The sequence below is a fragment of the Giraffa tippelskirchi genome, chromosome 12, assembly GCF_054371585.1.
Source record: "Giraffa tippelskirchi isolate mGirTip1 chromosome 12, T2T-mGirTip1v1.2.pri, whole genome shotgun sequence".
Lineage (NCBI taxonomy): Eukaryota > Metazoa > Chordata > Mammalia > Artiodactyla > Giraffidae > Giraffa > Giraffa tippelskirchi.
This window is the reverse complement of record NC_137286.1, coordinates 37,693,456-37,711,215: the sequence shown is the minus strand read 5'-3', so window position 1 is coordinate 37,711,215 and position 17,760 is coordinate 37,693,456. Positions and strand designations below refer to the sequence as shown.

Here is a 17,760-nt window from a genome sequence, read left to right as displayed (position 1 = left end):
TTTCTGTTTTGTGCCAGTACCATACTGTCTTGATGACTGTAGCTTTGTAGTATAAGTTGAAGTCAGGAAGATGGATTCCTCCAGCTCCATTCTTCTTTCTCAAGACTGCTTTGGCTATTTGGGGTATTTTGTGTTTCCATATGAATTGTGAAATTTTTTATTCCAGTTCTGTGAAAAATGCCATTGGTAATTTGATAGGGATAACACTGAATCTGTAGATTGCATTTGGTAGTATTGTCATTTTCACAATATTGATTCTTCCTACCTAGGAACATGGACTATCTCTCCATCTGTTTATGTTGTCTTTGATTTATTTCATCAGTGTCTTATAATTTTCCATATAGAGTTCTATGTTTCCTTAGGTAGGCTTATTCCCAGATACTTTATTCTTTTTGTTGCAGTGGTAAATGGGACTGATTCTTTAATTTCTCTTTTGGATTTTTCATTGTTAGTATACAGGAATGTAAGTGATTTCTGTGTATTGACCTTGTATCCCATGATTTTGCTGAATTCACTGATTAGCTTTAGTAATATTCTGATAGTTTCTTTCTGGTTTTCTATGTATAGTATCATGTCATCTGCAAACAGTGAGAATTCTACTTCTTTTTTTCCAATCTGGATTCATTTTATTTCTTTTTCTTCTCTGATTCTCATAGCTAGGACTTCCAAAACTATGTTGAAGAACAGCTGTGATAGTGGACACCCTTGTCTTGTTCCTGATCTTAGAGGGAATGTTTTTAGTTTTTCACTACTGAGAATAACGTTTATTGTGGGCTTATCATACTGGCCTTTACTATGTTGAGGTAGGTTCCATCTATGTCCATTTTTTTTGAATGGACATAAATGGACGCTGAATATTGTTGAAGGCTTTTTATGCAGCTTAACGTTCAGAAAACTAAGATCATGGCATCTGGTGCCATCACTTCATGGGAAATAGATGGGGAAACAGTGTCAGACTTTATTTTTTTGGGCTCCAAAATCACTGCTGATGGTGATTGCAGCCATGAAATTAAAAGACGCTTACTCCTTGGAAGGAAGGTTATGACCAACCTAGATAGCATACTTAAAAGCAGAGACATTACTTTGCCAACAAAGGTCCATCTAGTCAAGGCTATGGTTTTTCCAGTGGTCATGTATGGATATGAGAGTTGGACGGTGAAGAAAGCTGAGCGCCAAAGAATTGATGCTTTTGAACTGTGGTGTTGGAGAAGACTCTTGAGAGTCCCTTGGACTGCAAGGAGATCCAACCAGTCCATCCTAAAGGAGATCAGTCCCGGGTGTTCATTGGAAGGACTGATGTTGAAGCTGAAACTCCAATACTTTGGCCACCTCATGTGAAGAGTTGACTCACTGGAAAAGACCCTAATGCTGGGAAGGATTGGGGGCAGTAAGAGAAGGGGATGACAGAGGATGAGATGGTTGGATGGCATCACCGACTTGATGGACATAGGTTTGGGTAAATTCTGGGAGTTGGTGATGGACAGGGAGGCCTGGCGTGCTGCGATTCATGGGGTTGCAAAGAGTCAGACACGACTGAGCGACTGAACTGAACTGATTGAATGATCATATGGTTTTTAATCTTTCAATGTTAATATGGTGTATCACACTGATTTGTGTATATTGAAGAATCCTTGCATCCCTGGAATAAACCTGACTTGATCATGGTGCATCAGCTCTTTAATGTGTTGTTGAATTCTGTTTGCTAGGATTTTGTTGAGGATTTTTGCATCTATGTTCATCAGTGATACTGGCCTGTAAGTTTCTTTTTTTGTGTTGTCTTTGCCTGGTTTTGGTATCAGGGTGATTGAGGCCTCATAGAATTAGTTTGGAAATGTTCCTTCCTTGCAATTTTTTGGAAGAGTTTCAGAAAAATAATCATTAGCTCTTCTCTGAATGTTTGACAGAATTTTCCTATGAAGCCATCCTGCCCTGGGCTTTAGTTTTTTTGGGAGATTTTTGATCACAGTTTTGATTTCAGCATTTGTAACTGGCTTGTTCATAATATCTATATCTTCTTGGTTCAGTCTTGGGAAGTTGAACTTTTCTAAGAATCTGTCCATTTCTTCTATGGTGTCCATTTTATTAGCATGTAGTTGCTCGTAATATTCTCTTATGATCTTTTGTGTTTCTATGTTATCGTTGTAACCTCTTTTTTTCTATTTCTAATTTTGTTTATTTTATTTTTCTCCCTTTTTTTCTTGATAAGTCTGGCTAGTGGTTTGTCAATTTTATTTATCTTCTCAAAGAACCAGGTTTTAGTTTTATTAATTTCTGCTATGTTTCCTACATTTGTCATTTATTTCTGCTCTGATCTTTATGATTTCTTTCCTTCTGTTGACTTTGGGGTTTTTTTATTCTTCTTTTTCCATCTGCTTTAGATGTAGAGTTAGGTTGTCTATTTGATGCTTTTCTTGTTTCTTGGGTTAGCATTGTATTGCTATAAACTTTCTCTTAGAACTGCTTTTGCTGAATCCCATCATGTTTTCATCGTCATTAGTTTTTAGGAATCTTTTGATTTTCCTTCTTATTTCTTCAGTAATCTCTTTGTTATTTAGTAATGTATTATTTGATCTCCATGAGTTTGTGTTTTTTTGCAGTTTTTTCCCTACAGTTGATATCTAGTCTCATAGTATTATTGTCAGAAAAAATGCTTGATATGATTTCAATTTTCTTAAATTTACTGAGGCTTGATCTGTGGCCCAAGATGTGGTCTATCCTGAAGAATGGTCCCTGTGCACTTGACAAGAAAGTGTATTCTTCCTGCATTTTGATGGAAAGCCCTGAAGATATCAATTAGTTCCATTTGATCTGATGTTTCATTTAAGGTTTGTGTTTCCTTATTGATTCCCTTTTGATGATCTGTCCATTGGTGTAAGAGAGGGTGTTCAAGTATTGTGTTACTCTCGATTTCTTTCCTTATACCTGTTAGCATTTGCCTTATGTATTGAGGTACTCCTATGTTTGGTGCATAAATATTTACAATGGTAATGTCTTCTTCTTGGATTTATCCCTTGATCATTATGTAGTGTCCTTCTTTGTCTCATAATATTCTTTATTTTAAAGTCTATAGTGTCCTGTTATGTTTTCCTGGTTGGGGGTGCTTATGCCTATATTCTGGTTGATGGAGCTGGATTTCATCTCTCTGAAGGGTGGTGCAGTGTCCAATAGTAGGTTTTGGGGTGTCTATGGGTTCAATATGTCTTTGGGCAGTACTTCTGGCTTTGGCAGTGTTAGACGTGTCTATTTCTGCGATTGTGTCAAAGTGGCCCTCTCAGCATAGCTTCATCGTCGAACTGGCAGATTTTTTACATATTTGAGTTACACATGCTACTGACTGAATGTGTCCCCCCAAAGTTCACATGCTGAAATCCTAACCTCCATAGTGATGGTTATTTGGAGATGAGGCCTTTGGGTGGTGATTAAGTTATAGAGGGAGCCTCAAGAATGGGATTAGTGCCCTTATAAAAGGAACCCTAGAGAGATCTCCTGTCCCTTTTGGCATGAGAGGACACAGCCTGAAGACAGTTGTCTATGAACCAGGAAGCAGGTCCTCACCAGACACTGAGTCTGCCCACCCATTGATCTTGAACCCCCAGCCTCCCAATTATGAGAAATAAATGTCTGTTGTTTATAAGCCACCTAGTCTATGGCATTCTGTTACAGTAGCCGGAATGGACTAAGACACCATGATTATAAACAATACACTGTAAACTCAATACCATTATAAACATAATCATTGTTTTTCTATTTAAATCATTAAGTACAGGTTCTCATCAACTGCAATTTGCTGTCCCATCTGATTTTAGGGATGGAGCAGATCTGAGTAATATAGAGATGCCCATACTTGCACTGACCTTACCATAACTGCAAGTTCCTCATGGAAAGCACTGAATTTCCAATTTTTTTGTGTGTGTCTAATCCTAGAGCTCTCAGTAAATCATGGGGAATGCTGCAGGGTTCAATAAATGCTCATGCTGAAAAGCAGAGTGGAAAATGCCAAACTTTTTAAGCCAGCACAGTAATAAAGCAACTTCCTTCTAGGCTGCCAGTATTGTATCTTTGCTGGGCTTACCCACAAGGTCCCATTCTCCATTTGGGATATAGCCGCTGATGTCTGCCTCCTGCATTTGCAGATCCAAGGACCATCCTCCATAAGACCAGGACCCAAACTTCAGTTTGCACTGCTGCACATCAAAGGGGAACCAGCGCACATCAATGTAGCAGGAGCTCTTGAAGATGCCTACATGGGGAATAAGACAGACTAAGACCTGCGTTAGACACACAGCTGTCTCACACTGTTGGTGGGAATGCAAATTGGTGCAGCCACTATGGAAACAGTACAGAGGCTCCTCAAAAAATTATAAATAGAACTAAATATGACCTTGTAATCCCACTCCTGCATATACATCCAAAGGAAACAAAATTGGTATCTTAAAGACCTATCTGAACCCCATATTCACTGCAGCATTACTCACAACTGTCAAGACATAGAAACAACCTAAGTGTTTGTTGCTGGATAAATAGATAAAATAAAATATATACATATCTATAATTAAACTTATATGGATTATAGGCAATATAATATATTCCTGATTATTATTATTATTTGGCCTTTAAAAAGATGAAAATATTGCCATTTGCAACAACATGGATGAACCTAGAGGACCTTATGCTAAGTGAAATAAGTCAGATACAGAAAGACACATCCTGTATAATATCATTTACATGAAGAATTTGAAAAAAATAAATTTGAATTCAGAAACAGAAAGAATAGTGGTTGCCAAGGGCTGGAGGGTGGCAGAAATGGGGGAGAATTTGATCAAGGGTACAAACTTTCAGGTGTAAGAGGAGGACTCACTGTGAGGATCTAATATACAGCACGGTGACTACAGTTAATATTTCAAGTATGCCTGAAATTAACTATGTGAGGTGATTGGAATGCTAATTAATCTGATCGTGGAAATAAATGATTTCACAACATGTATGCATATGGGTGTGTGTGTGTGTGTGTGTATATACATATCATACACACACACACACACACACACACACACACACATTTACGTGAATTCATGCTAAGTCACTTCAGTCGTGTCCAACTCTTTGCGACTCTATAGATTGTAGCTGGCCAGGTTCCCCTATCCATGGGATTCTGGAGTGGGTTGCCATGCCCTCCTCCAGGGGATCTTCCCAACGCAGGGATGGAACCCATGTATGTACATACGTATATATGTGACATATACACACACATATATGTATGAGTGTATATATATATATATATGTATACACACATATGTATGTGTATATATGTGTGAATGTATATATGATATATACATTACAATTTCATTTGTCAACTACACCTCGATAATGCTGGAAAAAATAAATAAATGCACAGCAATTTCTTGGTCTCCATCTCATACACTGTTCATAATACACACAGCCTGCTCTTCATGGACTGAAACTCTTGCTAGCCTGATCAAAGGTTGGCAAGTTAAATGATGCATCATTATGGATACTCTGCATGTCTCAGGATCAATGCTCTGCACATATCCCCTGGACCATTTGTGCTCCCTTTAGGAGGAGGTGTGGGTACCAGGGTCTTTCACCTGGGTGTGACCAAAGTGGCTTCAGTCCATTCTGCCCACCCAAACTGTAGCTAGACCTGTCCAGGACAAGCTGAGTCTTTTTGGAAAAATCTCTAGAAAAGAAGTTCAGCTGCAGCTTTACTGTCTTTTACGTTTCAAAGACTACATTGACATTTTCTATTCTGAGAGATTTCTGTGCAAAGAATTAAATGTTCTGTAAACTTTCTCATGCCATGCACGTGCATCTCCGAATTCTAAACAGTAAGAGACATGTAAAGAATGTTAAAAAAATCCAATACAAGCTGATAAAAATAATGAAGAGCTTAGAAACAGACTCTGAAAGGGGTGTGTGTGTGTGTGTGTGTTTGGTGAGGAGTGGAAGGAGCACTTTCTTTATGTTGACAATTGAGGAAACATTTGGTTTATCCAGAAATAATGTGGAAGATAATTTTAATTAGCTTGAATTCTAGATTGTAAACAGAGCAAAAACTAACAGGTTTTAGTTGAGGAGGTAGTGTTTGGACAAAAATTAGAGTTTCCACTGAAAAGAAGGACAGGACAAGTTGGCAGTGAGCTTCCCAGCACGTCACTGAGATAAGCCCACTCCAGTGGGCTTTTATGCCCATTTATGCCCAAGTGCTCTCTGTTGCCCAGAGAAGGACCAGAAGGCAGTGATGGCACAAATAGCTAAGAGTCCCAGTGTTCTCAGGGACAGGGCAGGTGCTCTATAAATCTGCTACCAAATTAAAAAAAACGTGAATGGAGGAAAGGACTCAGGGACCTCCTCACCCACAACCAAACTGTGAAAGGATAATAAATTCCCTGTCTCCCCAAGTCTCTTTAAATGGGATTTGCAGCATCACATCCAATGTCTGCAGGAATCTGGAAGTCATTACAGACACTGCCCTCTCATTATTGGTCTAGATCCCCTGAAACCCTCATTGCTGGTAGAAAATGAACTGTGTAACTGTAATATTCCATTTCTATGAAATGACCAGAAAAAGAGACTCTCTAGAGACAGAAAACAGGTCAGTGGTTGCCGGCGGCTGGCAGTGAGGGTGGGGATTAACTGCAAACAGGCAAAAGAGATCTTTGTGGGGTTGATGGGAAATGTTCTAGAACTAGATTGCAGTCGTGGTCCTACAACTCTGAATTTACTAAATATCATTGAATCATGTACTTAAAATGGGTCAGTTGTATGATATGTAATTTATAATACAAATCAATAATGCAATTTATAATACCTCAATAATGCTGTTAAAAATAAAATTGTGACAGGGGAAAAAAAGTCATTTCGTAACCAAGTCTATTCCAAAGCTTGCACTTGAAACACTTTTTGCCTGTTTAGTTGCTAGAGCAGAGCAGCTTCCCAGACAGGTCTGTGTGACCCCAGGTACAGACTTGCTGCCCTGAACCAGACTGCCCCACACTCTCCAGCCAGGGTAGAGGAGACTCCCACAGTCAAAGCTCAGTGTGCCCTCCTGACGGACTCCAGGGGCCATGGAGGCTGGGACAGAGGTACGGGGCCCAGAGGGGCTGGTGTACAGAGGACTCGTGGGTCAGGAGTGCTGCTCCTGTGGCTGAAAATGGCCCCAACCTTCAATACAACCCACAGCCCCATATTCTTCTACATGGATGACTGCTGGAGATCATTTTCCAAAATAGCCCTAGTGATAAAAGATGCATCTTCTAGGCCTGCTGTAAAAGAGTGTACCAGTGATAGAAGACCCTCTCCGAGCTCTGTGTTAGGAAGAAGGTTTGCAAGGCCTGGGGGAGGCGAGGAGGGGTTGAGGAAGAAACAAGGAAGCACAAGCTGTAAGACAGAAAACCTGAAAGTCTGAAGTCCTTCCATCTCCGCAGACAACAGTGGATGGTGTCTGCCTGTGACGGGTTCAGTCCCTCATGCATTTGTTTACCTCCACGTGGGCCAGGCCCCTGGTTGATGAGTGGTGGTTCTAATAGGAATAAACACAGATCCTTCCTTTGGGGTGCTTATCCTCTGTTAACCCGGAAGAGCACAAAAACAACAACCCAATAAGCAAAGCCAGCTCTACTTTGAGTGCTGTGTGTGTGTGTGTGCGTGTGCACGATATGTAGAGGGTGTAGTGTGTGTTATGCTTCTGCGTGATGTGTCTATTTGTGTGGTGTGGTGTGTGTATGTATGTGTATGGTGAGTAATGTGTATGCATGTGGGGTGTGTGTGTGTGTGTGTTACACAGTTTGTGTGTGTGGTATGTGGGCTGGTGGTGAGGGGCGAGGTGGCTGCAGGCTGCCTGTGAGCAGGAAGTTAAACAGTTGCAGTAGAGGAAACAACTCTGGGAAAGAACATGTGAAAAACCATCCAGAAGGTTTTTTAAAAATCTGTTAGTATCTCAAGGCCATGAAGCCCAAGTCTCCCACCACATGGCTCACTCATGAGTGGCCCAGGGTCCTGTGAACTGACAGGAATGATGGGCTTGTAAGAGGAGATTCAATCCAAGGAAGCAGTTATCCATCAGCTGCCTGAGAAGGAGAGACATGCTTTCAGGAAGAAACCATCAGATCTCACCTCTAACCAGAGAGATGTGCTGGGCTTTACTGTGCACACTCAAGAAGCCAGCCCAGCAAGGTCAACACCTGGAGGGCAGCACCTGCCCAGGTATCCAGTGCAGTGGGAAGGAAAACTGGGGTTGTGAGGGAAAAAATGGCCAAGGGATTGGCTTGCAGATTGTAAGGAGGATGGGAATGACCTGACAAGGGAGACTTGTTTTAGTTGTAGAAGAAATTTAAAGAATGTAAGATAGACATTAAGGACAGAGGGCATGTGTTGGCAAAGACAGCTTGAGCCATGATCCCAAGACGAAAAAACAGGAAGATGGCATTGCCACATTCAGGGAATATATGGGGGCATAGAGGAGAAGGCAGGAGCAGCAGGCATGTGTGGTAGCTAAGGATGCCCAGAGCACAGAGCCAGCTGCTGCCCCTGGGGGCACCACTGGGCACCCCAACCTCCCTCACACTGTCTAAATGCACGGGACAAAGGAAGTGGTGCTTACCTGGAGGGAGGTACTGGCAGTGCCCAGAAGAATTCACTAACACATTGGTGTGGAACGTAGCATCAAACCGTTCATCAGCACTAGAAACAGGAGAAGGATCCGTGAGCCAAGCCAGCCAGGCAGTGGGATCCCCGTGCCCTTGGGGTGGTTGCTCCCGTGGTCTGAGCAGCTCTGAGAGGGGCTGCTGCTCTCAGGTAGGGCAGCTGGCAGCAGTGTGAGAGGCCCACATGGGGCTGACCTGGAAGGTCTTCCCAGAGCATAGGGAGATGGGGCCAATGCCCTCCCCCATTTCATTGGGACACTGATTTTTTCCATATGCATGCAAAACAAAGCTCTTAGCAAGAATGAAACCTGAAGACAACTTAGAGGACGTTACAGATAAGACATTTCAATCCATCTGCAGGAGACAGAGTTGGGGGGATGCAAAGTGCCTCTCTATCAGCCCAGAAGAGTGGGATTTGGACCCACTGTATTCAAGGCTCTAGTGTCAGCCCCATGAATGGGTCCAAAGCTCTGATGGTGCTTGATAAATCCATCTTGAGTGACAAGCTGCAGGTGCCCAGGGGAGCTGGACAGCCTTTAGAGGTACCAGGCTCCAGGACTGGTGATGACAGGTGGAGAGAACAGAATCAGGTTCAAGTTTAGATAAATGCACCCCAGCCCCACCCCTGCCCATGCTCAGAACCTCCTCCAGACAGCAGTGACCAACCTGGTTAAAAGGAGGCACACAAAACAGGAAGGAAAAAATAATTAAGACCAAGAGCCCTTAATATCCAGGTCTCTCACTTTCTGTGTTCTGACACTTTGACATCTGGGGCCTTGCTGACCCTGGAGAGACTGTCCCTATCACCCCACTGCCCCATATTAACCAATTCCTGGAGATAGCAAACAACTCAATCAAATGAAAACCAACTAATCCAGAGCCCACACCCCAACTAGCTCCTTTATGGAGCTCTCATCTCCTGGCCACCATCCACCCACCCTAATCACCCCAGGGGTAGACACCAGACAAATAGCAACAAGCCATATGCACCAGAGCCTGCTAAAGCATTCCAAGTCCTAGCCAGGCTTACCTTGCTTCACCGCTTCCATTCTGTGGAAACCACAATAAAGGCTTCTGAGCATGTTTCCCTCCTGAGCCCTCTGCCTTCTGATTGACCCTGGTGCTTCTCTGTGTGGTCCTGTGTGGCAAGCAAGCCTCCTGTTTCTGGGGAACTGTAAGTATCTAATAAACTTCCTTCATCATTTCTGTGTCTGCATCTTACCATACCTGATTAAAACATATCCTTAAAATACTGCCCTATGGGTGAATAAAAAGTAAACAGCCTTAAGAAAATGTAGGCAGCCAGTCATGATACCAGCACTGTGAGTTAAATTCCCCTCCTTTTAGCAACTGGAGGACCTCTGCTATGGGCTGCCCATGTCTCCAGAGCCTCTGCAGCCTTTTCTGTCTCCAGCATTCTCTAAAGGGGAAAATCACCATCACAAGATGTCTGAGGACAGGCTTCACTGTGAGAGACACAGTCAAGGATAGAGACAAGAAAGATCCAAGAAGAAACTGTCAATGAAAGGAATGAAAAATTACCTCTTAAAAAAGTAATACCCTCATAAAAATTCAAATGGATATTGCATTTAGAAAAACAGAGGGCAATATGTAAGTTAAATATGATCTATGAAATACATCTTTAAAAATGGGTGGGAGGTTTGGCTGGTAAGAATCACTGACATGAAATAGAAGACAGAAGGGATGAGGGTCTCAAAGTAAAGGCCGGGGAAATTCACTCAACATAAGTGGAGGAAACATCAGGGAAGTGGGAGGGAGAGAAATCACATGGAGAAATTTTAGAGCTGAAGGAAACCTCTAAAGTATGAAGGCAAAAAAAAGGTGTTTTCAAGAACATTCAGGTGTTTCTTATGTATATTTTCTTGGCCATGGACTTGATCATCAGCTCCAGAAAAATGAGGGTGAACACTAAAGAAGAAGAAACAAACTTTCAGACTAAAAGATCCAGAAAAGGGACTTTTCAGGATGAACTGTGTAGAGGGTCCAGTAAAAGTGTTGGGGGTCCAAATTACAGCAAGATATGAGGGGTTTCTGAAGAGAGTAAAGTGGATTCAGAATAATGAACAGAAGAAACAAGCTGGAAAACACCATAGATTCGATTAAGCATTCATTGTTTTAAAAAATCTTTAATTAAAAAAACAGCACCAGAAACTTCAGGAAAAACTGTACAAGTCAGCTTTGGTTTGAAGATAAAAATGTGATGATGCTGAAAGGAAGGAGGAAGACTAAACTATGATAAAATGATAATCCTCTGAGATGAAGAAGGTCACATCCACTCCTTCACTTGTAAACACATTCAGGGAGAGGGGAAGAGGAAGGCTCAAGATGTAAATATTCTTAAACAGCAGCCTGTACCCAAGTGTCCTAATGAGACACCAACAGTGACTGGGTGCCAAATAGCTGAGCATGTGGGCCTTCACAAACTCACCCTGAATTTTACCGTTTTTTAAATTAGGGTCTCTGGAACTCCAAGATTCTGTGGAGGTGCTTCAGGTTTTTACAAGTGTTTGATTCCAAGTTTCTTTTCCTTGTGTTTCAAAATACTAATAAAAGTCCAAACACACTCAAACAATTGTTTTCAAAATCTTAACTCTTCAGACACTCAGTGTGTTAATTAACTAACGTGGCCCATTTCACTACTTTACTGGGGAAAGTTTAGCTTAAGACTCCTCTTGCCATGAATACTGCATGTATTTGGAACTTTTGGAAATGAATCCCTCAGTAAGATTTCAGGTTTGCAGTTATTACTCTATTAAAACAATTCACATTTGATCCTACAATTCCAGCATAGAACCTGCATCTGCCTTGATATCTCTTTCCACCTCTGTAGCAACAAAGGCAGAAAGCAGAGTGTGATGCTGGCATAGCTTTGCTTATTTTAAGCTTGGGTGTCATCTTGTCTAATTTTTATAGTTATAATAAAGAGTGTGGGCAACAGTTAGTGATTAATTTTGGATGAAAAACATACACACAGCTCCTTCTTCATGGATTTGAACCAATTTAACTGAAGAGACTCTAGAGATCACAAGGCAAGTGGGTAAAAACAAGATAAAAATCTGTTACCATTAGCAACAGCTTACCTTTGTGACTGGTTCAACCAAAATAGAATACTGTGATAAATGGAACTGCACCACTGTCATCATTATCAAAATTCAAATCTTAATACTCATTGTGGAAGTTTTAGGTTCTTTCCCACAGGCAAATTGATTTTATATGTAAATGATATAAAAGTAATTCTGGTAATAATTATGTACTAACCCACTTCATCTGTTTTCACCATTAGGGCTGGAGATAAACTTTGTTTGAAAAGGGGTCCTGTGTTAAAATCTGAGTCTGAAAACAGGAAGGGGATGAAAAGTCTCTGGGAAACACAAGTAACCAAAACCATGTCAAGGACCTGACAGGTGACAATACCAGGAATGTCCAGGACACATGGCATCATGTAGCCAGCAGATTCTGGTCACCCTGGAGGCTGGGTGGGCCCATATAACTCAGCTCATTTTCTTTCTCTGTGCTGGTGTGCGTATGAAACTTTCTGTATTAAACTTTCAGGAACTGGTCAAACATATATTTTTTCTTGACTACTGGAAAACAGGGGGTACCCTCAGAGCTTTTGACAACCCTGGCACATGGCTCTTCATTCCCCTCAAAAGCTCTCCTCTCTGGCAGCCTTGGTCCAGCTAGTGATGGATAGATGAGCTTGCACTTGGTATGAGAAGAGCTCTGGGCACCCCCACTGAGAGGTGCTCATGGATAGGGAGGGTTATTTAACCCCAATATTGAAGGTGCGGGTCCTACATCATCAGTCAGAGGACTTCTGGATGCGATCTAAGGATGTGCAAAAGGTTCACAAGTGGAAAGGTGAACATGCAGAAAGTGCAGTCTGGTCACACGCCTGGAGGTAGACTGGACCAAGGGAGGCTTCACGAAGGTAAAGTGTGCTTGGAGCAGGGGTGAGTGAGATGCTGTCCCAGGCAGCAAGGGAAGTACTCCAGAGGCTTGAGAGTAAACCACCAGTGGCTGTGCCTGCAGGACCCAAGGGCCCATCCTTAGGGAAGGATTTCAAACTGTGCTTCCAGACGTCCCAGCATCACAGGCAGGCAGAGCCCAGGGGGCACTAGTGAACCCTGCTGGTTTGGCCTAAGATTGCTCCCTCCTCTCCATCCCCAGGGTGTAACACAGCACTGGATCTGGCCCTGGGAAGTGCTCCTGGCACTGGAAGCAGAGCCCTCCAATCCCAGCTCAGTGCAGCCTCTGCTTATCTCACCTGCAGCACCGACCCCCACCTCTGAGCAAAAAACCCAGGTACAATACACTGCTGCCAAGAGCACACTGTGGGCTCCTGAGGTGAGGACTGTAATGAATAGGGTCTCGGGCACCATCAGACCTGCTTCCCCTGAGGTCATATGGTCCTCAAAAGACAGAAAGAAGGAGAGCAGAAAACACAAAAATGATCTTAATTTTCCTAACACAAAAAAAGAAATTATGATTACGTGATGAGGATAGAGATGTCAGTAATGCTACAGTGGCAATTACATTGCAATATAAATGTGAATCAGGGATTCCCTGGTGACTCAGCTGTAAAGAATCTGCCTGCAATTCAGGAGCTGCAAGAGCCGTAGGTGCTGCAGGTTTGATGCCTGAGTGGAGAAGATCCCCTGGAGGAGGATCTAGCAACCCACTCCAATAGTCTAGCCTGGATAATCCCACGGACAGAGGAGCCTGGCAGGCTACAGTCCATAGGGTCACAAAGCGTCAGACACAACTGAAGTGACTTAGCACATGGCACATACATGTGTATCAAATCAACATATTGTACATGGTAAACATACAATGTTTTATATATACCTTAGTTATATCTCAATAAAATAATAAAGTTTAAAATATTGTAAGAAAAAAGTATGTGAAGAAAAAAGAGGAAATCCATCTATCTCAAACAACTGTCAAAGGAAGGTGTCATTTATCTTAAATCTCTTAATAAAAAAAAAGCTGTCAATTACATTTTAAGACAACACTGATGCCTAGATTTCAGAGGAAAAGGATCTGTAGAGAAAAGATCAATTTTGTTTCAAAAATGAGTAGTTAAGTCCTTTATCTGGGTATTTTTATTTTTCTTTATATTTTATTCTAAAGTGTTAGGACAGGTTCAAATTATAGCAATGTGACTTGTCATAGATTGTAACCAAAAAGTCTTGAGCAGAACTGAAATTTCATGGTTGTTTCTACCTTTCAGAGATCCCAGGAGGCAGACATCTAGGCATTAGCAGGAGGCTTCCAGAAGAATTTATCAATATCTTTTCTTTAACCACCAATTTATATGTTACATGGTATATAACACGGATGTGATGATAACAGCCAGATTAACACTGGATAGATTACAACAATGTTACAACAGTGTTATAAATAATATAACATGATAACAGATGCTTGCTCCTTGGAAGAAAAGCTATGACAAACCTAGACAGCATATTAAAAAGCAGAGACTCTACTTTGCGGACAAAGGTCCATATAGTCAAAGCTATGTTTTTTCCAGTAGTCATGTATGGATGTGCGAGTTGGACCATAAAGAAGGCTGACTACTAAAGAATTGACGCTTTTGAACTGTGGTGTTGGAGAAGACTCTTGAGAGCCTCTTGGACTGCAAGGAGACCAAACCAGTCAATCCTAAAAGAAATCAACCCTGAATATTCATTGGAAGGACTGATGCTGAAATTGAAGCTCCAATACTTTGGCCACCTGATGCAGAGTCGACTCAATGGAAAAGACCCTGATGCTGGGAAAGATTGAAAGCAGGAGGACAAGGGGATGACAGAGGACAAGATGGTTGGATGGCATCACCAACTCAACGGACATGAGTTTGAGCAAGCTCCAGGAGATGGTGAAGGATGGGAAAGCCTGGAGTGCTGCAGTTTATGGGGCCGCAAAGAGTTGGACATGACTGAGCGACTGAACAACAAATAACAGTGTTATAAATAATATGGGATAAGTGTTACCACGGAATATACCAAGTTTCTGGGTTCCCAATTTTGTTTCTTGATTAACGAAGGACTATTTCTGATCCAGGACAACATCATTTTAATCACTACAACAGAATGGAAACATTGGTACTTGGCAGGCTAAGTTTTCCAACTTTGTCCTTCATTTAAAAATTATCTTACCTATCCCTTGGCCCTTTACTCATGTCTAATCCCATGAAGACTGAGTGGAGACTTCAGTTGGAATCACATAAAATTTACAGACTAGTTTGGGAGATTTTGACATCTTTATGATATTGAGTTTTCCCATAAATAAATATATAACTCATTGTTATTTTGGTCTTAGATTTTTCAATTGACATTTTTTAACACCTGCAGATTATTAGACATAAAATTTGTTTAATTACATTTTCTAAATGTTGCAAGAGTAAAGAAATACATTCATATTTTCATACTTGTATCCAAAATATTTTGTCTAGACAGTCTCTAAGAGTTGTTCATGTAAAAAAGTCATATAGTCTATGAATGATGATAATTTAGCTTGTTGTTGTTTAGTCACTAAGTCTTACCTGACTCTCTGCGACCCCATGGACTGTAGCTTGTCAGACTCTTCTGTCCATAGGATTTCCCAGGCAAGAATACTGGAGTGAGTTGCCATTCCCTTCTCCAGGGGATCTTCCCAACCCAGGAATCGAACTTGTGTCTCCTGCATTGCAGGTGGATTCTTTATCACTGAAACATATTCCTTTCTAATTCTCAATATTTTGTTCTTTTACTTTTCTTATTATTTAAACTCATACTATTATTAAGATATTTTTAAGCGATCTTTATTTCGTTCCACATATAGAAACCTGTAATGTTTCAGCATTAAGTGATCTTTTGGTAAAGACCTTACTTCAGGTTACACAAGTTTTCTTCTATTTCACAAATGGGTATTAAGTACTATCAATTGATTATTCTCTAACTACCAAGATCATCACATGATTTCTCTCCATTCTGTTTACAGAGTGAATTATAGGAATGAAGTTTTCCAAAGTTAAAACTTGCATTCTTATTAGAAAACTAAATTTGTTAAATGATTTTTTAAAAAATTACTGCTAGATTTAGTGAGTTAAAAACTTTAGTTAAGATGTATACATACATGCTCATAAGTGATGCTAGGTGGGACTTGCCTCCAAAATACACCTTTTCAAATTTATTTTTAAAAATGTATCAATCAAGAGGATGAAAGGCAAGCTTCAGACTCATAGAAAATACTTGAGAAAAGATATTTCTCATAAAGACAGCTATCCAAATAACTCTTCACAGTAAGAAAACAACTCAATCAAAAATGGGTCAAAAACTTGAACAGGTACATCAACAATGAAGATATGAGGGAATGTAAATTTAAACAACCAGATATCATCACACATCTATCAAATGGTCAAACCCAAGATCACTGAGAACACCAAATCTGGCAAGGATATAGAGCAACAGCAACTTTCATTCACTACTGATGGGTATGCAAAATAGAACAATCACTTTGAAAGACAATTTGGCTGTTTCTTACAAAACTAACCACCCTCTTACCATTGTTGTTTTTCAGTCAGTCAGTTGTGTCCCAAGTCTTTGTGACTCCATGGCCTGAAGCATGCCAGGCTTCCCTGTTCTTCACTACCTCCCAGAGTTTGCTCAAACTCATGTCCATGTCCATTGATTCATGATGCCATACAACTATCTCATCCTCTGTTGTCCCCTTCTCTTATTGCCCTCAATCTTTCCCAATATCAGGGTCTTTTCCAATGAGCTGGCTCTTCGCATCAGGTGGTTAAAGTATTGGAGCTTCAGCTTCAGCATCAGTCCTTCCAATGAATATTCAGAGCTGATTTCCTTTAGAATTGACTGGTTTGATCTCCTTGCTGTCCAAGGGACTCTCAAGAGTCTTCTGCAGCACCACAGTTCAAAAGCATCAATTCTTTGGTGCTCAGCCTTCTTTATGGTCCAACTCTCACATCCATACATGGCTACTGGAAAAACCATAGCTTTGACTATACAGACCTTTGTCGGCAAAGTGATGTCTCTGCTTTTTAATACACCTGTCTAGATTTGTCACAGCTCTTCTTCCAAGAAGCAGGTGTCTTTTAATTTTATGGATGCAGTCACCATCTGCAGTGATTTTGGAGCCCAAGAAAATAAAGTCTGTCTCTGTTTCCATTTTTTCCCTATCTATTTGCCATGAAGTGATGGGACTGGATGCCATGATCTTATCTTTTTGAATGTTGAGTTTTTAGCCAGCTTTTTTACTCTCCTCTTTCACCTTCATCAAGAGGCTCTTTAGTTCCTCTTTACTTTCTGACATTAGAGTGGTATCATCTGCATATCTGAGGTTGCTGATATTTCTCCCAGCAATCTTGATTCTAGCTTGTGACTCATGAAGCTGGAATTCTGCATGATGTACTCTACAATCCAGCAATCACACTCCTTGGTGTTTACCTTGAAATCCTATGTCCAGACAAAAATCTGTACATGGATGTCTACAGAAAGCTTTACTCATAATTACCAAAACTTTGAAGCAATCAAGATGTTCTTGAGTAGGTGAATGAAGAAATAAATAAACTGTGGTACATACAGGCAGTGGAATGCTATTTAGTCTTAAAATGAAATGAGCTATTAAGCCATGAAAGACTTGGAGGAAGCTTAAATGCATATTACTAAGTGAAAAAAGCCAGTCTGAGGGCTACGTACTGTATAACTCCAACTAAAGGACATTCTAGACTAGCCACAACTATGAAGACAGTAAAGTTCAGTGGCTTCCAAGAGTTGGAGGTAGAGAGGGATGAATAGGAGGAGCACAGAGGATTTTTAAGGCAGTGAAACTATTCTGTATGCTACTATAATGCTGGATACATGTCATTATACCTTTGTCCACACCCATACAATGTACAACATAAAGAGTGAGCCCTAGGGTAAACTATTTACTTTGGGTATGTATTGCTGATCCTGTTCACACTGTCCACACTGTTCGCTGAACCCAGGGTAGGCAAGGTACAAGCTAAGAGGGTGGAAGAAGACTTGAGGATCTGTAGAACTGCAGACACATTTATTCGCTTCTGGCAATAGCC

General features: G+C 41.0%; 1 protein-coding gene across 4 annotated transcripts in view; it reads right to left on the bottom strand.

Annotated features, from left to right (window-relative positions):
- The window catches only part of LOC145528373 (neuronal acetylcholine receptor subunit alpha-7), a 135,073-nt gene that overhangs the window by 13,104 nt on the left and 104,209 nt on the right, over positions 1-17,760 (bottom strand). For all 4 annotated transcript variants that reach the window (XM_081546686.1, XM_081546687.1, XM_081546688.1 and 1 more), the window contains 2 exons: positions 8,621-8,700; positions 4,073-4,240 (listed from right to left, as the gene is read on the bottom strand). In XM_081546686.1, coding sequence (XP_081402812.1) covers positions 4,073-4,240; positions 8,621-8,700 — 248 coding nt within the window. The remainder of the gene's footprint in view (positions 1-4,072; positions 4,241-8,620; positions 8,701-17,760) is intronic.